The following is a 25012-nucleotide window of genomic DNA, read 5'->3' on the forward strand; positions in this document are numbered from 1 at the left end:
TGAGTGATGGATTGTGGGTGCGCGCTTGTGTATGCGTGGGGGAGGGGGGGGGGCAGAGTACCTGGAAGTAGTTAGACAAAAATACAATTTTCTAATATTAACAAGTGAATACCTCCAGATTTAGTTTTTCCTACTTTCCGATTGCACTGTAACCTCAGAAATACAACTACAGAGGAAGAGAGGCAGAACAACTCAAACATCATACAAAATACTTACGTAAATATTTGCACTCCAGCATGGCAATAAATTCTCGAAAAATGTCGTGGTAAGCATGGAAAAATGTGTTTCATTATTTAAATTACATATATATTACTGAAACGAATGAATTATACATACTTCTCTTTACACATGTTTAGGATCACTGTCCTTAATCTCTACGTGCTCCAGTTTGAATCTCAAAACGTCGCATCAGAAAGAGAGCCTGAAAATGTCTCGGAGAACACGGTTCCTATACGAGCCAAAGGGGCATTGCATATAAATCTTTAACGTGGCTCGGGTCGAAGAGCAATCCATCGGTAGGAGCTACGAGATCGATTCCTTATCGGCGGAATCGGCCCGTCAAGGTCCTGCAGACACGGGACGCGAAGACTCGAGTTCTAACGATTCCCACAAAACCATTGGATTCCATCTAGGAAATAAAAATCCCATACGGTTAGCAACGTTGCTGCGCCGCGAGTACTACCCATGCCGGCGCAGTACCAACGGATGGTGAAGTTTACGTAAAGAATAAATTGGAGAACTCGGCAAGGCTTGTACTCGCGCATACGTTATATTTGAGGCACGATTTGTAGGAGGTGATCGTATTGTACTCTACGTTAATTTTTAATCTTTTTAGTTATTTCCCCGGTTTTCATTACTATTATTTTATAAAGCTGAAAAAGATCATTAATTTCTAAACGCACTATCGTTACAATGTCATTTAAGGCATGATTTGCTGTAGGTAACTAGGGAGCAGGTCATGTTAGCTGAAAGCCTCAATAAAAGTGTAAGGAACTTTTTTGAAGTTAGAAATAGTGTTGCAATAACCGAAGCGTTTCTGAGTCCACCACGTCAAAGATTACGAGAAATGTCTGGAACAGGAGATTATGGGTCTGACGCAAATGTGGTTTGTGGTTCCCTTTCACCAGCGGTCGCTGTTTACACACGCAGACTTCTGCTGGAACAGCTCACTTTCAGGATGGAAAGCGAGAGTTCTCTGGGATACTGCCAGGCGCCTCAGCATCTCAAATCAGCAACGGTTGCCAGCTTAAACAGAAAACCGCACGCACTACGGAGCTTTGATGACTTTCAATCTACGACAGCGTTTTAAATTACGAGCAAACTGAAGTACAAAAATCATGTTGCACTTCGTAAATCGCTATGAAAAGCTTTATTATTGCTACCAGTTTTGACTGATACTGATAATCATCCGCTACAAGAGGTATTTCTACAATTTTTCATGTGCCTGATCATGAATAGTATTAACTCAACACTAGCAGCTATAATTAAGATTTTCGCAGCAGCTGGCGGCAATTCAACGTAATTGTCGACAAATATCTACAAACTATGCGGCGCCAACTACTGAAAATATTTCTGAACACGTTCAGAAATTTGCTTAAATCACGAGGAAGTTGCTGCGAATCTCGATAACCGTTCAGTTGTTTACAAGAGTCGTAATGGAATCGTTCGTTAGATAGGTAAAGGTGATCGCGACGACAACGACATAAACGTAAAATCGAACGAAACGTTCCATCGATGATGAGGTCATTAGAGGCCGAGCACCAGCTCGGACTCAACAAGGATGAGGAAGGAATATGGTCGTGTGTATATTTTTTTAAACTAATTGTTCCGTAATTTGCCGTGACTTCAAAATAAAATGGCCAGGATCTAAATCCCGTTGCTCAAAAAGGTGAGACCTGTATTGTAACAACTGCGGTACGTTCCTTCGTAACATAGATGTGACACGACATAGCCTCCTCCACAAACCTTTCTGTGGCTTCTGAACTTAGGCGTAGGCATGGATGTATTGCTCAACACGTAATGTATCCGGGCACGTGAATCGTGGTCGAAGCCTAATGAAACAAACTGAGTAATTCATTCATTTGGGATGTTCCATAGAACGTAACTCTTCAGGGAGGTAGAAGGAGTCAAGGTATAGTTTAAAAGGAAACACGCTACTGTATAATCTTAGGCAAAAGAAGTATCCATTTCTTACAGCAGCGCTAAGTTATTTGTTTTGTTACTGTTAAGATAATGGCTAAAATTAGTGACGGCCTTGACCCCTATACAATTTTCAGTGACGCTTAGCAAATCATTATACATATTCTAGTATACAACAAGAAGGATTATCAGCGACTATGTCCGTGCAACTATCGACTGGGAGTTTTAGAAACAAAGACTTCAAATAAGGCCGTATGAAGGACTCTATTGCGGCTGGCTATGGAACATGTCCACCACAATCAAGACATCATTCTCAAATTCTACATCAATGTAGTAGTTAACTATTTATAATATCAGGGTTTTTTAGTTCAATCCGTAAAAATGGAACCCTTATCGGATCCCTTTACTGTCCTTCTGCCTCTTTGTACGACTGTTCAGAGCCCTTTTTCTCAGGAAAGGCCAGACATAACAAGTTGAAATTTGTCACATACTGAGGTCTATGGCGCCTTCGCGGTGTGAAAAAAATGGAAGCTCCTAAGTCAATGCAATCAAAAGATATGACCATTTATCTCAGAAATTTTGATACTCGTAAACTAACTCAACAAAGCTAATAGGGTACTTCCCGCTCACCTACAATAATGAAATTTGGCAAGAACTGAGGCTTCACAGTACAAGTAAAGGAAAAAAATTCCGAACATTGTTAAACTGCAGTTATATAACATTAAAAATATCTTTTTAGTACTAGAACATTAATTATTCGTCAAAAGCATAACAAAAAATATTACTGCATGCAAGTATAAAATGTAAGCTGTAACCATGTTTTAGTACGTAAATAAACAATGGTTTATTAAATCTCCTCTCTGTACGTATATAAACTGAAGTCCCCTGCTCTCTTATTTCTGTATGTCCAGGCTAGTCTGAGGAACTACTGTACTGACTTTGATATGGTCTTAGAATTCCCGGGACTTATATCTTGCTTGTATCGATGTCGATAACAGTCACAAATCGTCGAGAGTTTCGAATCCAGTGATGGATGAACTATTTACATACTTAAGTTTGTACGGAATCCTCAGTCCACGAGTTCTATTTGCACTTCGCCATTTTTCTTCATTTATTGGTTTTTGTTGTTCATATCTCCTAGCCCACACGTTATTATGTAGGCGGAACATGTGATGGCTTAAACATTTGTGTAAGGATAATACAAAGCACATGCTAGAGGATAAGATGAGGAGATAACACACAGTGAGCTTTCAACAACTGCCAGTGCACTTTTTCAAAGGAGTACGTGATAATTCAGGGTGTTTGAAAAAGAACTCCCTAGTTTTAAGTATAAATTTAATGGGGAAATTAATGAAATAATCATACAGTGAGCTTTCAACAACTGCCAGTGCACTTTTTCAAAGGAGTACGTGATAATACAGGGTGTTTAAAAAAGAACTCCCTAGTTTTAAGTATAAATTTAATGGGGAAATTAATGAAAAGTTACATCAATGAGTACATATCATGAAAATGAATTCCTGTAAGTTCTGTTTAACGTTAGTAGACTTCAACGTGTGATCCATTTGTTACCCTCGACACATCGAGACGATATTCCACTTCTCGCGACGTATTCACCAACATTTCAGATGTAACTGTCCCAACCGTGGCGGCGATTTTTTCCTGTAAATGGTTGATGTCTCTGACCTTGTCACTGTACACAACATTTTTTATGTGGTGCCAAAAGAAAGAGTCCAGTGGGGTTAAGTCTGGGCTTCGCGGTTGCCTATGTAGCAGTTGCATTTGCTAGGCAGGCAACTGAAGTCTTTTACACACATCATCATACACTGTACTTTTAGGAACTCCTAATTGAAGACTACGACCGGCCAATGAGTTCTACGGGCTCTGAACACACAAACAGTGATCTGTTCAACAACATCTTCAGAAGTTCTCGGTCTACCTGGTGATTTTGTTTTAAAACACTACCGGCTGCATATAAAGACTTTAGCCAATGACGGATAGTTTTTGCTGTAGATGGTTCACCATCATACTGACGTCTAAAATTACGTTGCACTGTTATAACTGACTCAGTTTTCACAAGCCAAACAATAAACTGCGCTCTCTGTTGCGGAGTACACATTGTTGCTGAGTTGGTCTGCACTGCACTGCAATCTCGCCAGGACAGAACAGAGGGAACGGAGGAGAAAAAAAAAACAGCACTGGTGTCGTCTCTAGGTCAAACAGACCTGCCAACTGCAGGACATCAAACTTGGAGAGTTGATGTATCAGACACCACAAACTAGAGTAGAGTACGTCACTTTGTACAGATTTTATGACACATTAAAACTAGGGAGTTCTTTTTCAAACACACTGTATATCCAAGGAGTGATTTCTGTGTAACTGGATGCCGAGCCGTTGGAGATGTCGTGTTCATTATATCAAGCCACTCCGTAAACACCGCTTAAACATCTGCAGTAGCGGAGCGAAGAGTGTACTATAAGGAACAGGTATGCAGTTGGCATCACACAGCAGAATAGAGTGTGTAGGTGCAAGTGCACGGCTTGTATGCTCTGCAGGTGGCCGGTGGCAGCCGTCTAGCCACCCCGCTGTCTTACACGTGCTTAGCATGCGGCGTGTCCGGCACTCTGCTACACGCGGTAGTTTGTTCCTGACGACATCTGGGGACCGAGTCTGTATGAGAGCTAACACTGCGCTGCACGTATCTGATTTAACTAAAGCCATAAAAACAAATTTATTGAAGCTATATACACAGCGAGTTAATGCATTCGAAGATATGATCAATCAGCATCACTGTAGTGCTGCCAGCGCCTTCTTTCTTTGGCTCCGATATAACTCAAAGCCATTTCACATTTGATATAATCGTTTACTGCATACATTCACAAATTGTCATCCCATCACGTCCCACGTGTGTACTCCCATACACACTCTCATATCACACGTTTAGTGCTACTTATTTCCCACGAAAATGGTTTTTTCCTTTAATTTCACTTATAAGAACTACCTTCACTTCGCAGTGAAGAAGATGGAAAGTTGCTTGAAGACACTGCTGCTGATAGTAGACAAATGGGTTGTTGTGGTGTGAGGACCCATTTAGCCAGTCTTCGTTGATCCATTATGGATCCTGGGACGATGGCTGGCATGAACTTCTTGACGCAATAATTTACCAACAGCCGTATGTACTGTAGAAATTTATTTTATTTTATGAACTTCTATGTGCTACCTGTCAGAGACAGCAAAGGACTTGGAAGAGCAGTTGATCGGAATGGATAGTGTCTTGAAAGGAGGATATAAGATTAACATCAACAAAAGTAAAACGAGGATAATGGAATGTAGTCGAAGTCGGGTGATGCTGAGGGAATTAGATTAGGAAATGAGACACTTAAAGTAGTAAAGGAGTTTTGCTATTTGGGGAGCAAAATAACTGATGATGGTCGAAGTAGAGAGGATATAAAATGTAGACTGGCAATGGGAAGGAAAGCGTTTCTGAAGAGGAGAAATTTGTTAACATCGAGTATAGATTTAAATGTCAGGAAGTCGTTTCTGAAAGTATTTGTATGGAGTGTAGCCATGTATAGAAGTGAAACATGGACGATAAATAGTTTGGACAAGAAGAGAATAGAGACATTTGAAATGTGGTGCTACAGAAGAATGCTTAAGATTAGATGGGTAGATCACATAACTAATGAGGAGGTATTGAATAGAATTGGGGAGAAGAGGAGTTTGTGGCACAACTTGACTAGAAGAAGGGATCGGTTGGTAGGACATGTTCTGAGGCATCAAGGGATCACCAATTTAGTATTGGAGGGCAGCGTGGAGGGTAAAAATCGTAGAGGGAGACCAAGAGATGAATACACTAAGCAGATTCAGAAGGATGTAGGTTGCAGTTGTTAAAGGGAGATGAAGCGGCTTGCACAGGATAGAGTAGCATGGAGAGCTGCATCAAACCAGTCTCAGGACGGAAGACCACAACAACAACAATGTGCTACCAGTTTCGACATTATATTGAAGCGATCTTCAGGCCCCACTCGTCATAATCGTAAAATCGCTATACACGGAAGGAGTTATATGGCTCCTTACGTGTATAGCGATTTTACGACTATCACAAGTGGGGCGTGAAAATGGCATCAATATAATGCCGAAACTGGTAGCACATAGAAGTTTATAAAATAAAATAAATTTCTACAATACATACGGCTGTTGGTAATTTATTGCCTCAAGAACCTTTATCCAGTGGTCGTCAAAGCTCTTTGCTCAAGAGCCAGTACTACTAACATTGAGGGACGACACCGCGGGCCGCATATGTACCAATCTTCTTATTAATTGGTAAACTACACAAATTAGTATGTTGCAAGCGTCCAGTAGACTAGTTGTGGTAAGGGCGCGATAAGTTGGCAGCTGTCCCCCGTGTAGTGATCGTTAAAAATCGCTACCATTCAGATCACTTCGTGTCAGCTGTTCTTCATTTCAGATTGTTGCACCATCAGTGACCGCAAAGTCGAAGCACAGCTTTGCCTAAGTCTTGTGTTGTCCGTGTGAACGGATGGTTAATTGGTTAATAAAAGAAACTGTACGTACGTTTCAAAGCATTATTCAATATGAGACGCTATGTCATATGATTTGAATGTCAGTTTTCCTCTACTCATTGCACTGTGTTAAAAGATCTATAATGTAGTGTTCCTTGCTGCAAGTAAGTACCACATATGATGATGTCCGTCTCTGTATCGTGCATTCACAAATCCATATTACTTCCGTCTCAAAATTCATACCGTAGCAGCTGATCGCTACGAGACGCTCGCACACGTGAGTTTTCGGTACTGGAAGATTTTTTTTTTTTTTTTTTTTTTTTTTTTTTGTTACTAAGCAGGAAAACTACAGCTCTTAGCGTTAGTTGACGTTTTGGATTCAGCTGTTAGTTGTCAGATGCATATTGTTATAAAATACGGCTGAGAATCGCGGGCCACACGAATACTTGATTAGGGCCGCAGTTTGACGACCACTGCCTTTATCGCAAGTTCGGCAGCTGGTGAAGTAGGCTGTCCGCTGCATGTTTCCATTGTTGGCTGAGGAGCACAATGTGTGTAACCAGCAGCCCTAGTATGGCTCACTTCGATGTAAATGCTATTTAAAACATGTAACAGCATTTTAACCGTGTCACAGTTATTTACTTCGATCTATGTTCCATATATCATTTGAAATATTTTTTATCGAAATGGCGAGGAAAGAGTCAGTTTACATAACATGCAACAACATTTAAAAATAAGGTCCAGAAGCAAAGATGTGTGAGAGTGAGCCACAGCGACTCAATGTCAACTGACTCGAATACTAGCTGCGGCGAAAAAGAAAACGAACTATGCACGCTCAAGACTGCGTGAACGGGACGCAAACAGGACGTCCTTCCTCCTCCACTGACACCTCCCAGGGAAAAATCAATCATTTTTCCATCCTTACGTTAGTCAGTCATTTGTCCACACTTACTGGCTGCTGAAAGTTAGTGGTCACATGAGAAATACTCGCCTTTAATTCACTGATTAGGCAGTCGAGTGTATTTTTGCTCATCTGCGTACATTCGAAGAATTTCTTTGGTGATGCTCATAGTTGATGACATAAATTTTGAATTTGTTCACGAAGATTCCGTCCTTTGTAAATTTTCGATTCTCTCTCTAAAGTAGGACACAACCTAAGAGGTGAATATTGCAGCACACTTTTACAAGCAAGATTTTATCACTAGTATTTTTTTAACTTTTATCTGCAAAAGCAGTTAATTAATTAAGCACCTTGACAGTGTTAACACGATGACCAGAGCTACACACACTGATTATTGAGCAAATCGCTTGACACATTGGCATATTGACATTTAACATTAAATTGTGATGTTTTTAAATTCACACACATTAATATTTTGGAATATGTAATGTACCGGAAACTGATGGAGTGAAACATATGCAGTTACACAATCTTAAATAGTTAAATCCGAAAGTTGCCGGGACTTTGTCAGTTTCATAACAGAAAAATATGAAACTTCCTGGCAGATTAAAATGTGTGTTGGGCTGAGACTCGAACTCGGAATCTTTGCCTTTCGCAGGCAAGTGGTCTACCATCTGAGCTACCCAAGCACGACTCACGACTCGTCCTCACAGCTTCAATTCTGTCAGTACCTCATCTCCTAGCTTCAAAACTTCACAGAAGCTCTTCTGCGAACCTTGCAGAACTAGCACTCCTGAAAGAAAGGATACTGCGGAGACACTGCTTAGCCACAGACTCCGCTGCAGAGTGAAAATCTCATAACAGAAAAATACGTTCGCACACAGTGTTGAACCAAACACTGAAATAGCTTTAGCAGTTTCTCTGTGCAGTCGTAGCTTTTGGTCTTGGTGTAACATTTTATAAGAATCTTGTAAATTCTTGGATTGGAAAAACAGGCCGTTGAGCTGGGTGCTATACTGTACCTCTGTCAGCTCAAGATCGAAGTAATGAGTTAGATCAGCAGCCAAAACCGAGAAGAGTCTCACAGATAAATCGAAATCAGTCTTCAGAAATGCAAGGTCTTGGAATCTCTTTGAGAACCAATGGTGAAATGTTTTAACTACTGAAACGTAGTCGGTCATGCCTAATCCACATATGACTACCTTGAGTTCTGGGACACGCTCCAAGTCATGAACTTGAAGCTGCTTTATCCACATATTTAATTTTTGTTTGACAGCGTTAGTATTGTCTGCTATATCTGTTACCGACTGATTCTCCACTTACATCGAGAGACTTAATGAATTCAAGTAACTGCTGGTGCCGACCATAAAAGATTTTAACTCAGTTCTTGTTTCCCCTCTCCTCTTAAGGGCAGCTTTCGGCTCAGTCAGCAATCACCCACGTCAGAATACAACTGAATCATATTGTCTTTGTGGCTGACGTTGTAATGATGTCTAAAGGAGTATTTTTCCCCACTCATAATAGTGCTATGGAATCGTTAAGCTGTTTGAATGGCTACAAACGTTAAGAAAAGCTAATAAATTCCCATTCCGCACTGAATGGTGTCGCTTCTCCATCTTTTCTCTTTTTAGACAAATGTGTAGATGCGATACTACTAAAGCAGAACGTAAATCTGATAACAGAACTGGTATTGTTACCAAACTGCGGGGCGTGTGACATTTTGCTGCAGTCATTATCAGCCACCCAAAAATCTATTTTTGAGTAAACGACACTTCCAGACTTTTCCATATCTTATAACATCAACGACAAAATCTGTATTGGTGTTGTATGTTATTTGGTGTCACATTTCCACATTCCTGTAGGTGTTTTCATAGATCTTGCGATCCGACAAACAACTTTCTTGGTCCTCTATTCACCTTAATTTTATTTTCATCAGCGACACAGTTATAATCTTGTGCTCTGGAATATGAATGCTTCAGATACATCCCCCAAGTTACTAAATAAAATAGTATAAAACAGTACAAGCATACTTGCCTGAGAAATAATGAATGCAATTACACATTTGACGTACTGATATCATTATTCTTGAGCAAGTGTTTCTGATAAAGGTAGTTATCTGTGGAACTCCGAATCGTCCAAATTGAGATAACAAACAGGCTTCGAAGTGTAATGAGACTTAACGCACTCCAAAATTGCAACTCCGCTCTAGCAGATTCCATATTTTTAAAGGAACTGTTATAAGCATATTTATTACTGAAATTCGAACGCGACGGTACAAAAGATCCGAAACACCGTCAAATAGTAAGGCTATAATCAACCAAAAGGAATTCTTAATTATTTCATTAACCTGTCTATATAAAACTATTATTGTCCATTTTTATGTTATGCCTGCAGTCTTAAAAGGAATGGAGGCATGTGTATTTTTTTAAAAAAAGCTTGACGAGGTAATTAACCTTAAGATTTTTAAATTCAATCACATGATTTAAATTTATTCCAAACCATCTTCGCATTTAGTGAAAAATAGCTAATTTATTTCTCAAGCACATGACATCATTTTAAAAATAATCATAGTTTTCAAAAGAATCCTATTTATTTATGTACCACAATGATATTAGAATTTTATGAGCTACAGATTATAATACGTAACGTAAATTTTTAATATTAGGCTCTTTAGTGTAAGAGAAGGGCGTTAACTAGTTTCGCTCAGGTTGCCCAGAGAAAGTACGAGATGCGGAAAGCACGTATGTCTGTGACTCCAGCGTACGCACTTTTTTTTTTCTAAATGTTGGTAGCGCTGAGACAAGGATGATACCACAGAGACTCCATCACACGTTAGATCGCTGGCAGCCAAGTGCTTGTAAGGATATTACGAAACGACTGTGTGAAAAAGCTAAGGAAAGAGTCGAGAATTGTAAGACTTTCATCAAACAACTATGCTAAGAAATCTAAAGTTAAGTAGCTGTGCAATTTGTACTTGCAGATAACTGCGATTATGAATATAATTTTTAAGCTTAGGGGCGAAAGACATAGCAATATGACCACAGGTTGTGTTCGTAACGGGAAATCTTTTGTACCGTACTAAATGAATGTTTGCAGTAACAGCGGCGTGTCATCTAAGAGAGACGGTCTGCCGAAGATTTCTGTTTATTTTAAGCGTTTCTCACGATAGTAATACTGAAAAACGCGATCGCTCTGTTTCTCAAGATAAGTGAATGTAATAAGTCACCATAAAAATGAATTTCTTTTTACTTTTTCACAGAAAAAAGAAATAAATAATTACGTACTACTCGAAACTTACCGAGTGACTTGGATTACATTTGGCGAGAAAAGTAGGCAAACGAGTGAATCGAGGGAATCCTTTGGTACAGCAACGCTGTAACAGAAACATAAAGGTAACTTTTAATGAGCGCATATGGTACCACACTTATAAATAAAATACACAGATTCTTTTTCCGATGAAGACTACACACACTACTCTGTTAATTATTCTCATTCTCCATAGACCGAGATGTCGACATCTTGCTGAGGCGTGGAGCGTTTCAACTGGTTTACAAAACTGTGCATGTTTAAACCTGTTTTTTTTCCAATGAAAGGTAGCTAATGATAAACTTCGTAAAGGAACTAACCTATGGCGAAGTTGTTATTGGTATACAAAAGTAGATCTAAAATTTCCTACAGGAGTCTCGTAGATGTACTCCAAATGTTATACCCTTACAGCACTTTGTACAATGAATGTGTTGTACCTAACTGACAGTTCTCAAAGTATACTATCCCACAGGTCATAAATTAATGGAAATACACAAAATAACCAAACTTTATGATATTGTAATACTCCAACTGAACTGTTATACGCAAAGGAGAAGTGAGTGAACTTCACCGCGCCGTATGTTGTTTCTACTTTTAATTCCTATTGACGTATACGCGGTCTGTTCAAAAAATTCCGTAACATTCGTAATTACGCGCTGATGGTGTATTGGAGCGAAATACGGTTGGCATCCCTGCACACGCCTGTGTTTATTGTGTAACTGCCGGAAGTTTCACTGTTGTTATGTCTGTTAGTAGTTGTTCAGTGCTGTATTGGGTAGAGCGTTGTACTGCACAGTTTGCGAATTTCGAGGTTGCAGAGTTAGAGGAACAACGCGTCTGCAGTAAATTTTGCGTGAAACTCAAGTAAACCTTTACAGACACACACCAAATGTTGCAGAAATCCTGCGGTGATGAGTGCTTAAGCCATATTGGTGCTACGAATGGTTCACACACTTTGAAAATGGCCGGACGGAAGTTAAAGATGACGCTTGTTCAGGACGCCCTTCGACGACTACCGATGACGACGTCAATGAAATTGTGCGTGCCAATCGAAGACTGATTGTCCGACAGATTGCAGGGGACTGTACATTTCAGCTGGATCATATCATGAAATCCTGACACGGGATTTTGGAATGCATCGTGTTGCCGCCAAATTCGTCTCACGCCTCTTGAGTAAAGACCAGAAAGACCTTCGTTTCGCTGTCCGTGAAGAGCTCTTAGATCGCGCAAATGACAACGAGATATTCCTTAAGACAATTATAACTGGTGATGAGACGTGGGTCTGCGGTTATGATGTTGAGATCAAGGTTCAGTCTTCAAAATGCGTCGGGAAAGGTTCTCAAAGACCAAAACATGATCGTCAGGTCAGGTCAAATGTCAAAGCCAGACTCATAGTTTTCTTCGGCTTTGAAGGATTAGTTCATCATGAATTCGTGCTACAGGGACAAACTGTTAGTCGATGGTGCTGTTGGGACATGTTGCGAGAAAACGTGAGAAGGAAACGGCCTGTGGCGAGACAATTCGTGGCTCTTGCATCACGATAACGCACCCGCACGTTAATCCCTGTTGGTGTGTGACTGTTGCACAAGAAACGAAATAACTGTGCTGCCTCATCCTCCTTACTCTCCAGACCTGGTCCCTGTTGACTTTTGTATTTCTAAACTTGAAAACCCCGTTGTAAGGACGAACATTTGCAACGATCGACGAGATGAAAAAAATTCGTGGACGGAGTTCCTTGCGATCCAGCAAGAGGCGTACCACGACTGCTTTCGGAAGTGGAAGAGGTGTTGGGAGCGGTGTGTCAATTATGGAGGACATTATTTCGCTGGAGACAATGCACAATCAGTAAAAGGTAAGCGTAGAAAAATTTTGTGGACAAAGTTCCGGAATTTTTTGAACAGACCTCGTACACCGCGAAACTCTGAACACTGCTTTACACAGCCTCCCCTGTGTCCTGTTGTTATTGTCCAAGTTATATTCCAAATTCGAATGTATACGCAACGCCTGTCGATATCGACTGCGGTTTTCACTAAATAATGCGATAATATTTGGCTATATGGATTACACTCAAAAAATGTTTACATATTTTAGCAATGCTTTCGGGATTGTTTTCCATTCCTTATGCGTATCAACCGCTCCTGCTTACGAAACAGCCAATACACCGTCTCTTGATCCCAACGTAGCTGGTTGCTATCCTGGAGGTGAAGCACAATTTTTAATTAGGATATGTCTGTCCTGAGTAAAATCCACCAGAATATCTCCGTAGTGTTTCGGGGAATAGGAGTATATTCCAAGATGCTACTCCCAGCGGGTGTAAAATGAATTGCCAAGTTTACATTTCTTAAGTAAAATTACTGATCAATTGCCCAACTCGCCCCTTAATATGACTGCGCGGTCTAACATCAATAACGCGAAATGACTGACATCATCCACGTACTAAACACTAGAAGACACTACTTTCAAAGATGATCTACGGTGGTGTGGAACCTAAGTGGAAATAAACTAACGCGATCACAGTTTTTTAGCTTTTATAGCTCTAATAAGCCGAAGCAATTTGCGATATCACGTATGACCTGCGTCCGGTGCGTCGAAGTGATGGTTCTCGTACGCGTCTGCGACGATGGAAGAACTCCAGCCACAAATAAACTCTTTTAAACACTAGGACGACCGAAGGCGGTTCTTTGACTAATATACTCTAATACTGTCTTCTCTTCTCTGCGTTCTACAAACGAGAAATGCGAACTCCCAGCCACAAGGACGGAGTTCAGATAACATCTCAACGTAAGTATAGGCAGAGGAAGTTCTCTCAATTACTGAACGCTGCGTACTCAAAGGCGACTTCCAACCCGGAGGTGAAGTCCAGAATCGATAGGTTCGCAACAGTAAAGTGCCTAACTATGCTAACTATAAACTCTCCTGAGAGCAAAGACAGCAAGTCCGTCTGCACCAACAAAAGCTGATATCGTGTGACCGTCACACACTGGCGCTCACAACGGAAGATCTCGTCTCTCCACCGCTGGCGTCCCAGCAAGGCTCGGCTCCCCACCATCGTAAATCCAAAAACGAATCATATTCCCGAAACCACGGAATATTCTCCCTCTATACACATTCTTGCGAACGCCGACCAACCATAATTTAGTCTTTTGTCGTCCAGTGCGGAAACTTTGCGAGGAAAAGCCTATACTCGTACACTGGTACGCTTCTGAGCAAAAATCCTTGGAAATAACCCAGCCTGTGTGGTTTCCGAGGTGCCGCTTCTTCGTTCCTCTCACCTGCCTCCAAGATTTTCGTAGTTTCCGAAGTATAAACCTTCCGGTAAGGCTACAATACTGGCCGGTCGCGACTGTATTGTGCTCCAGCGCTTAGGTGCTACGGCGTCCGTCTTGATGTTTCCTGTGTTTAAGCAGAACCAACACACCTGTGTGGGCCTTCCACCCAGGGCTTGAGTTCCGTCTGCCGTTTCAATTCCACTGTCGTTCCACCCTCTACTAGTATGACAATAAAGACACTCCATCACCTTTCATGCAATAAGCGTTAACAATTATTTACAAGGCGTATGTGACAATGTCAGTCTCCTTTAAATATTCATATACGATGTAGTAACTATCAAATAATACCTAATGTGGTTGTCGTTCACGGCAATTATGTGGATGAGTGATTGTAAGGTGCGAAATTATAGCCACCTTACAATATGATACTGATGGTGATCCGTCTATTGTTAGCAACACTGTGATCGGTCGCTTCTCTTGTTGGCGCTAATTTCAAAAGAGAGCATTACCTATGTCCACCAGATGCTTTCTAACTCGTAATTCCTGTGTATACAGGGTGGTCAGAAACAGTCTGATAAGTTTGTTGCTGTGTAAGTTGTGCTGAGAAGTACTGTTAAGAAACAAATTCTGTGCTGTGCAACGTTTCAGAGGTAATTAGCGTTGAAGCATTAGCACAGAATCAGGCCATTGTGGGCACAAAATCAAGTGGCGCGCCACATACATTTAGTGTTAGTTGTTCTCGTAGCGTAGATGACAGCGCACGAGACTGCTCAGCCTTTGGCTCGGCTGTGATCCTTACTACCGTCCCAAGTCCAGTTTTTGTATCGCCCTGCTGTTCAGGTTTAGGAAACCGAAAGAAGAACACCGTCTCTGGCGGGCCGCTTGAATTTGCGCAAGCGACCGTCTGACTGGCTAACTTCAACACCACTTAACTCACAAACGGCGCAGCGTATGAAATTTCCGCTTAAAATTTATTTCTCGGTACAACCTATCCTGCAACACCCTTAAAAGCTTCTCAGGCTATTTCTGACCATCGTGTAAATGTCACTCTAAAACTTGCCGATGTCGAAACTAGAGTTCTTTGCTACATGACTAATATTCGAAATGTTTTTATTTGTCGAGATATAAAGGAATCTCTATTCTTTTAAACAGGAACTGTGTACTTTTGTAACCGAGTTCCATAGCTCATAAAGCGACGAAGAATTTTGCGAAAAAAGCTGGACACCCCCACTCACCATTCCCATGCCTTTGATTGTGGCGTCAGGCGACGTGTAGAGTAACCTAACGTCTATTTTAGGCTAGAGGTAACAATTAGGTTGTCAGTCTGCGAATCCAACGAACATGAATATAATATACATGTTGAGTGAACAACAGACTCACGTCATGCCCTCACAGCTTTAATTCCGCCATTACCTCTCCTACTTCACCGGAGCTCTACTCCCTACCTTGCGGGACCAGCACTCCGGCAAGAAAGGATATTAAGGAGGAACGATTGTTTCTAGAATGACTTTTTCACCCCCGTCCCAGGCAAAGTATGCAGAAGAGCTCCTGTGAATTTCGGAATGGAGGAGAGAGGTATTGGTGGGAGTGCAGCTGTGAAGACGTGTCATGCGTCGTGCCTGGACAGAGTCCCGGTCCGGGACACAGTTTTCATCTAGCAGGAAATTTCAAAACCAGCGCGCACTCCGCTGCAGAGTGAAAGATTTGTTCTTGTACCAGAAGTTATCCAATTTGTAACTTTTTCTTTGTTAAACTGATGATTCTGTTAACCATCGAAACTTAATGTCATCCGATTTCAGTATAAAATATTTGTTTTCTTAAATATAAATAAATCTTTGGTAGTTTATTGATTATTGAGTCAAATCTGGACTCTTCACAGTGTTTTGATAGTAGCATGTTCCTTCCTGTTCACCTATATCCTCGACATCAATCTAGATTTACTAATTCACTACTTGATTCACGCCTCTCGAGTAGGATCGAGTACGTGCTTCCGAGGCTACATGGAACAGAATCCCTTTCTCTAGGCGCCACCTGGCGTAGCCAGCTTAGGTGTGCCGCCGCAAACTGCACAGAGCTTACGGAAGACAACAAGGGAGAGGTACGCCAGTAAGCATATTAGCAGTTCTATTCCAGTGCTTTCCCCTGCTGTCACGCTCTTTCTGAAACATGCGACGAGTCGCGACATACACACTGACGTCACACGGTGCTCGGCGCTTGAGCACCGGGCAGTCCTGCGCAAGCGCAGTCGCGCCAACGACACGAGTGGAGCGCGAAGTGTCGATACCAACAGCGCTCTACTCGCGACAGCCGTCTGCTATCGACAGCTCGCGGCTACGGTCGACCGCCCCCGTACGACGCGAACCATGCCGCCCACTTCTCTGCGGACATACTATTCCCTCGCAGACACAATGTCACATAAATGTCTCAAAACCGATGTGAGCTGACAGCAGTCCTCTGCAGTTTAATCACTTCCATATATTTCTCATCGTGCGCATTTCATACACGAAGTTAAAAGCATTTTTTTTTTTAATTTATAAGAATGGTTTGAGAACTATGCAACCATATGTTATTACGAAAATTAAACGAAACCCTGCACTCAGTAACAATTTCGTCGACTGAGCGCTTTATTTCTCGTGTTGTAGGCCCTCTGCCATTCCTGATTTACATGAACAATCTGAGCAGTCCTCTTACGTTGTTTGCAGATGATGCTGTGGCTTACTGTATTGTAAAGTCAACGCATGATCGAAACCAACTGCAATATGATTTAGACAAGATATCTGTATGGTGCGAGAAGTGGCAGCTGACTTTCAATAACGAAAGTGTGAATTCATGCGCGCGACTATTAAGAGGAATTCGCTTAATTTCGATTACACGATAAATCACACAAATCTAAAGGCATTGAATCCAGCTAAATACTTAGCGATTACAATTACGAAACTTCAATTGGAACGACCACATTGATAATGTTGTGGGAAAAGCAAACCAAAGACTGCACGCTCCGAAAATGCAATAGTTCTTCTGAAGAGATTAGTCAGATAATGCTTCTCCGTCCTCTTCTGAAGTAGTGCTGTGTGGCGAGGGATCCACATCAGACAGGACTGACGGAGGACTCTGAAAAAGTTCAAAGAAGGGCAGCTCGTTTTGTATTATCGCAAAATATGAGAGAGAGAGGCACAGCCGATTCGCGAATTGGGGTGGCAATCACTTATCGTCAAATTTCAATCAGCAACTTTCTCCTCAGAGTGAAAAATTTTTTTGATGCACGCCTACATAGGGAGAAATAATCATCAAAACATAATAAGAGAAATCAGAACTCGCACGGAAAGATTTAAGTGTTCGTTTTTCCCGTGCTCTGTTCGAGAGTGGAACGGTAGAGAAACAGCTGGAAGATGCTTCGGTGAAACCCTCTGCCAGGCACTTAATTGTGAGTTGCAGAGTAATCATGCAGATTAAGACAGACAACGAAATTAACCGGGAGGAAAAATGTGTAAACGTTGTTATGTCCCAACAAAAAAATGGCTCTGAGCACTACGGGACTTAACATCTATGGTCATCAGTCCCCTAGAACTTAGAACTACTTAAAACTAACTAACCTAAGGACATCACACAACACCCAGTCATCACGTATGTCCCAACAAATACTGAAAAATGCGTTCAGATATTGAAAAGTAAATGGGTAGGACATTTAGACATGGTAATGGGTTGTAGATAGACACAAGAAGTTAGTTCATGGAATCCAAAACCTATTACAGTCTGATGGCTAGATGGCATGCGAAGACATGTTGGATTTGCGTGGCTACGTATAGTTGAAGATCGCAGTGCACTGTGAAGTAGACAGGGGGGCCTTATCCAGCAATGGATGTCAGATGGCTGCAACTGCTACTACTACTGCTGCTGCCGATGATGATGATAAAAAGCAGTTGGGTTACACATATTATTTATTTATTGCAAATTTAAAGACCTGTTATCTGATATTTTAAAATAAATCGTACGTATTACAGTTTTTGTCATACTTTTTGTAGTTTTTAAAAACATTTTTTTAAAAAAGAATAATTTGTAAATAAAATTGTTGTTTTAAGAAGAATGTAAAAAGACGATAAGATAGAGGAGAGATATCTTAGTGCCATCACCATTGTTATTGGCAGTGAATACCTCGTAACGATTTCTTTCAGCTATTGACCGCCAGTCACAAGAAAATAGTTTGCAGTTAGTAGCAGAAAGATGGTATTGATAATCCTACGCAGTAACATCAGGTACTCGTCCATGTACAACACTGGGTGCTTTCTTGGCTAGATTGTCAGCACCTTACAATAAATTCTGCCTAGCATGCGCCATCCGCATCTATTATTTGACTTATATGTATAATTTGTCAGTGCATTGCCGCCCAGAGTGGCTGAGCGGTTCTAGGCGCTACAGTCTGGAACCGCGCGACCGCTACGTCGCAGGTTCGAATCCTGCGTCGGGCATGGGAGTGTGTGATGTCCTTAGCTTAGTTAGGTTTAAGTAGTTCTAAGTTATAGGGGACTGATGACCTCAGCAGTTAAGTCCCATAGTGCTCAGAGCCATTTGAACCATTTGTGAGTGCATTTTGGTACATTACGTCTGATTCATAATTCTGGGTCACATCTCATCTTCCTCCTCTTCCTGTTCCCCTCCAGTGTCTGTTTTCGCTGTCAGTGTGGGTGTCGCTGTCCACACTCTGGAGGTGGTTGTTATGTTGCAAATAGGCATGTCTGTTATGTCGGTTCGCAGGTACTGTTCGTGCGCTGTTTTAGAAATACTGTTTGTTAATGTACTTAGTTGTGCTCATTGCTCTTCGTCTCTTACTGCTGTGTATATATGTATGTCTGTTTCTGCGTAGTGTGAATGTACTGTGTGTCTACGTTAGCGTACTGCCCGCGAAAGAAGACTGTGTGTGGACACATACTCCGTCCCGAGGGATACTGGGGTGGCGAAAGGAAGGGCATCCGGCCACCCCTCAAATTAACAATGCCACACCTCTTAATAACTACACCTCCCTGTACCGAGGCGTGACAAAGGCACAAAAAAAAGAAGATAATCATAACTGAATCACACTGCTGACTTGAAAACATACGCTGTACGTCAAAACAGAACACAAGCTGCTGACAAGAATAATTACAGTCGACAAAGTCTTTCAGAATAGCAACACTGTATGATAGACTATCGTGCAACCTAGCAAGCGGTACAGTGGCGAAGATAATGGACTCGCATTCTGAAAGACGACGATTAAAATCCCAGTTCGGCAATTTAGATGTACATTGTGTACAATTTGACAAACCAGAATAACTCTAAAAAGAAGCTTCACACGAAAAAATGTGTAGAATCCAAAGATGATTATTTTCGAGGGGGACATCTGCTGGTGCTAAAATTAGCCAGCCCCCTGGGGGTGCGTCGGGAGGAAACTTTAAAATTTCAAATGGGAACCCGCATTTTTTATTGCAGAATCAGAGTCTACATAAAAAACTACGTACACTTCGTCTTAAACATATGTTTTGATCCATGGTAGTTGACGCTGTAATTCAAGAAAATTCATGTTCTCATTTTTGCGTGGAAAATGGTTACCGTTAAATAAAAAATACTTATTTACTTCGTAAATTTTGATTCGCTAAAACTAAAATTCTCCTTCTCTCCCCATAGGGAGGGGTTTGAGAGAGAGGAATTAAAGAGTTTTACAAATGTTGACTCAAATATTGATTTTTTCCGCAGATTCGGATAAGTTTTGTTTGTTTCGTGGTCACCATTTGTACAACTAATTCCTCTCTCTCAAACCCCACCCTATGAGGAGAGAGAGTGAGTTTTAGTGTTGGCGAATCAAAATTTACGAATTAAATAAGTATTTTTTATTTATCCGTAACCATTTTCCACGCAAAAATGAGAACGTGGATTTTCTTGAATTACAGCGCCAACTACGAAGAATCAAAACAAATATTTAATACAAAATGTACGTAGTTTTTTATGTTGAGTCTGATTCTGAAAAGAAAAATGCGAGTTCCCACTTGAAATTTTAAAGTTTCCTCCCGACCCACCCCCAGGGGGCTGGGTTGGCGGGCTAATTTTAGCACCAGCAGTTGTCCCCCTCGAAAATAATCAACTTTGGATTCTACACATTTTTTCGTATGAAGCTTATTTTTAGAGTTCTTCTGGTTTGTCAACTTAAAATTTAGACCCTGTATATTTTCGGTGTTTTTCCTAAACAGCATATGACAAATTTGTGGATGGTTCCTCTGAAATAGACACGGTCTACTCCTTTCCTCTTCTTTCCCCAATTGGAGCTTGTACTCCGTGTCTGATGATCAAGCCGTCGATGGTACGTTAACCTGTAGTCTTGCTCCCTTCTTTTCATTCTATACTGCAGTTTAGACACTACTGAAGTGTAACTTTTCGTCAGAAAACAGCAAACACTGGTCATTAGCTAAAGCTCAAAAAATGGTTCAAATGGCTCTGAGCACTATGGGACTTAACTTCTGAGGTCAACAGTCCCCTAGAACTTAGAACTACTTAAACCTAACTAACCTAAGGACAGCACACACATCCATGCCCGAGGCAGGATTCGAACCTGCGACCGTAGCGGTCGCGCGGTTCCAGACTGTAGAACTATGTTAAGTCCCATAGTGCTCAGAGCCATTTGAACCATTTTGAATATTTTGACCGATGACGGCCACGTCGAAGCAATCGGATGCGAAAACCAGCCGAAGTAATGGAAGTTCGACCCGACCCTCTGGGTTGATAGGAGAGTGTGAGCCGGTAACTCAGCACATTCTTATTCCAAGATAAATGCAGGAGGCAGAGAATCTTTTAGGATGAGGGTTTAACATATCTCTGCTGTCAGAAACTTTGAACTAGTAGAGGTCCACTCCTCCTCCGAATCCTGAGGACGCACCTCAGTGAAGCAGTTAAGATTTGAAGGAGGGGATCGAGCGTCTGCGTTTCTCTTCTAACTATGAATTTCTGAGCCAAAGAAGTCCTCTGGAACTGAAAGCATATCTCCCTTGTCTCCACCAAAAGCTCGTAAAGATTTCATTGCCCTAAGACATTCCAATAGGGCTGTAGTAGAGATGTCGAGGCATTGCCATTAATGTGCACCCATAATCCAATATACAACGGATCACGCAGCGGTAACGAATTGGTAGGACTGTAACGCCAGCTTTCCACCGTATTCGGGCTACCGCTCACAGGAGACTGAGTGAGTGACCGGCCTTGGAAATGACGTTGTTGTGCCTTGTTTACACAGAGTTCCGTACAGAGCGGAGACGCAGAAGCAGCGCACAGGCTGGGTGCGGCGCGCGTCTCTGGAAGCAGGCCAGCAAAGGGTGTGGCCTGCAGAGCAGCGGCCAGCGGGAGAAAGCCGCTGCCCGTGCTCTGACCACGACCACTCACACCGAGCGCAGCGCATCGCCAATACATCCAGTGAGGGCTGCGAAACTTGGTAGATACGCTAATGCGTTAGTCCGGAACCGACTGACGCTGAAAAAAAATTAATTCCAATTTTGACCACCATGTGTGAACCTGGCGCTGTATACTGTTTTTATGGCCGTGTGACATCCACAATGTCGTTTGACACGCCTATAACGGCTTTCGAGAAGAGAAACCGCGTGCTTTTGGTGCAACTGTTTCATGTGAACGGCAGCAATTACAGTGTTGCACTGAGGCATGTCGCCAACTGAAAGGTATGAGGAGAGGCCCGACGTCATTAAAGGGCATAATGAAGATGATAATGAAATTAGCAAAAAAAACAAAAAAAAAAAAACAAAAAAAAAAAAAAAACGGGTGAGCTTGATGTGGCATCTGGATAAGGAAAGCGTCCTATTCCGGTGGAAGTTATTGACGAGATCGTGCAGCAACTGAAACCTCAGTATCCTTAGCAACGTTTTGAATTCGCCCTTCGATTTCTGGCACGGATCTAAGTTGATGACATGTGGTCGGGCAATATTCTACGGCGTGACGAGGCACATTTTACACTGCGGGGTAGAGTAAACATACAGAACTGTCGAACTAGTGGTACTGTTAAACAGCGTGTTGTGCACGAAGAGCCACCGCACGTGCCGTATGTGGCTGTGTGATGTGGATTCAGAAGCACCTTTATTCTCGGTCTGTTCTTCTTAGAGAGATGCCCGGATGGCCTGTTCGGTGTACTTCGACGTCTGCATGTTATAGAGACCTCCTTGTACAGCATGCTTTAGAAGGCAGTAACTGTGTGGAAACCACTGTTTTCACGCAAGATGGTTACTAATAAAATCAACATTATACCTTTCTCCCTTATTTGACCTTTTCTCCCCACGTCCCGATTCTGATCTATTACATATGTAAACATTTCTATATGTGTTTCTTGAATTCACAGCACCAGACAGATCTGCACCTGGCTGCCAGACGACAATTACAGCCCAGACAGCACCACCTGAACAGCTTTACTTTAATTATAACTAACCAGTATGTAACACGCCACTTCCTGTGTGGTCATCCCGTGGTTTCGATACAGGATAGAGGCGGTAGAGTGGGGGGGGGGGGAGGTGGGGGGGAGGTGGAGGGGGCAGACAAAATGCGACGGGGCGGCCTTTCCCCAACAATTCTAAATTGACTTTGGTGGAGACATGTGATGCTGTCTCCAGTGCGGGTGATTTTCCCAAAACGGGGAGATTTTCACTATAGCTCTTGGGAAATACAGTTTCTAAAACCCATGGCAGAAAGTAGCATTTTGGAGTTTATTAGCGTCAGCGGGAAATGCTTGCGTGCAGTTAGAGAGTCTGACTGAGCAAAAGGCTCGAGTGTCATAATTATTATTTCGTAGGGCGTTTTCGGAAATCGTGGAATCGGGAGTTGGGACAGTTGAGCCGCAGGGGTTGAGATGGAAAGTTTCGTAATTGCTATTAAAGCGACGTGTCTGCTTTTTCAACGCGTAGAGCCTAAAAAGCATTCGAAAGTGATTTTTGCACGCGAGCGTGAAATTCTGCATTGACACTGTTCTGTTTTCCTCGGCCATTGTTGTGGTTTAGGGAGCGTGGACTTGTTCGACAGTAAGAAGTGTAGCAGAGTGTGAAGCCATTCGCTAGCTGGAGGGTTTTTAGTGAACGAGACGGACTTGGTCACGTTCAGTTGAATTCAATATATTACTTTTGTTGGTGCGCAAAGTAAGTGTGGTGTTTCTGTGTCACCTTTTGCCTACTGACTTTGAACTACGTTCACGTTGTTGAGAGTTTTGGAGAAGTTGCGTTTGGAGTCGATGTATAAACTGTTAGTGGTGCACGTACTGCAATCTAGGGGTCAGATCTCGGAATCTTCCTGAGAGTAGTTACACAACTCTGGGGTTTTAATTACTGACTATGGAGTAGTGAAGAGTTCATGTCTTCCGATTCAAAGCGAGACTGATAACCTTTATCCGATACATGTGATAGTGTATCAGTGCAGACAAATAATCTGGGTCCGCCAATGAACGTCTTCGCGTAAATCTGCGGAGAATATGGCGCATAATTTGTCTCGCGCGCCACACTACGAATACAGTGAGTTGACTCTGACCGCGGACGCTACTGAGATTTCGCGCGACACCACACAAGCTCCGAGAACGGGCCTAAGGTACGTCTCAACATCTTCAGCGGAAATTAAGCGACACACGTTCTTAACCGAGCAGTCAGCCAGCAGCGTCACTAATACCACGATCAGATATGAAATGTCAACTCAGTACCTGATTTCCCACAGTAATCTACATCTGTAATGCAAGCCTCTGTTCAATGAATGGCTGAAAGGTAATGGGAGTACCACCATCAGTTCCCGTCTTAAGCTCTCCCAAGTCGCGGTGGCTTCGCCGTTCGCATCTACATCAATATATTGTACATACTCCAAAATTTAGTGTATAGCTCTTTTCGCCTTTTGATCCAGGGAGGAAATGAATGAGGATTTGTCCCTGTAAACGCCATAACCCCTCCAACCTTATTCATATAATCCCTATGCACAGAGTACGGTGCTCGCTGCAGAACTCTTATAGTCTTCCTCGTATCAGATTTACCCAAATTTATGCAACACAGTTCTACGAATGCACGTCCCCTTTCTTTCAAACGTTCCCATTTAAGTTTATTGAACCTCTCCTTCCTCTTCCGTATAGTCTATGCCGACCTGCAACCAGCCTTGAATAGTGTCTCTGATATCGTTCGTTGCCTACTTGATTAGGTCTCCAAGCGTTGGAACAACAGAACTTCTTGCACTAGGATCTTGTACGCGATTTATTTAACAGATCTGTTGTCCCTTCCTATAACTGTTCCAAGTAGCCACTCTTACTACTGATTTGATATCGCTTCTCAGTACTACACCTAGGTATACACAAGATGCGACGCTCTCCGGACGTTAACATCTCATCTGGTAAAGGCAAACTATCGCGTTGTTTTTGTTACGAGTTTTATCTTGCATCTGTCTACATTTAAAGAGAGCTGCCATTTATTGCACCAAAAGACAATTTGGTCCAAGTCTTTTTTGCAGTTCCCTATGACGATACTTTTCTGTAGACACAACATCGTCAGTGAACAATTTTATAGTGGTGTCGACCCTACTAAAGAAATGTTTATGTCTGTCGAAGGCATTAGTGGCTCAATCACGCTTGCATGAGACACAATCGATTTTGCTTTCGTTCTGTTGAAAACTCACCGATCAGTGCAATGTATTGTGTTTTCTTGATGAAAAATTGTAGTAAACCATACAGCTACGAAGATTCGCAGTATGATCGGAAGTAGGCGAGGATGTGCCTTCCGTAAAGCTAGGGGATACACCAAGGTGTTGATAGCATCGGCGCCACTGTCAATGACACGGAACCCTCCAACCGCACTCAGATAAGGAATGGCTCCATTCCGATCACTGAGATTGCCCAGTAACGC

The 25012-nt window shown here is 42.1% G+C and overlaps 1 protein-coding gene across 1 annotated transcript in view; it reads right to left on the minus strand.

Moving 5' to 3' along the window:
• The window catches only part of LOC124789146, an 892841-nt gene that overhangs the window by 211679 nt on the left and 656150 nt on the right, over window positions 1-25012 (minus strand). Inside the window, exon 7 of the mRNA XM_047256440.1 lies at window positions 10859-10933. Within this exon, the coding sequence (XP_047112396.1) occupies window positions 10859-10933 (75 nt within the window). The remainder of the gene's footprint in view (window positions 1-10858; window positions 10934-25012) is intronic.

The sequence above is a fragment of the Schistocerca piceifrons genome, chromosome 3 (genome assembly GCF_021461385.2).
Source record: "Schistocerca piceifrons isolate TAMUIC-IGC-003096 chromosome 3, iqSchPice1.1, whole genome shotgun sequence".
In the NCBI taxonomy this organism is placed as follows: Eukaryota; Metazoa; Arthropoda; class Insecta; order Orthoptera; family Acrididae; genus Schistocerca; species Schistocerca piceifrons.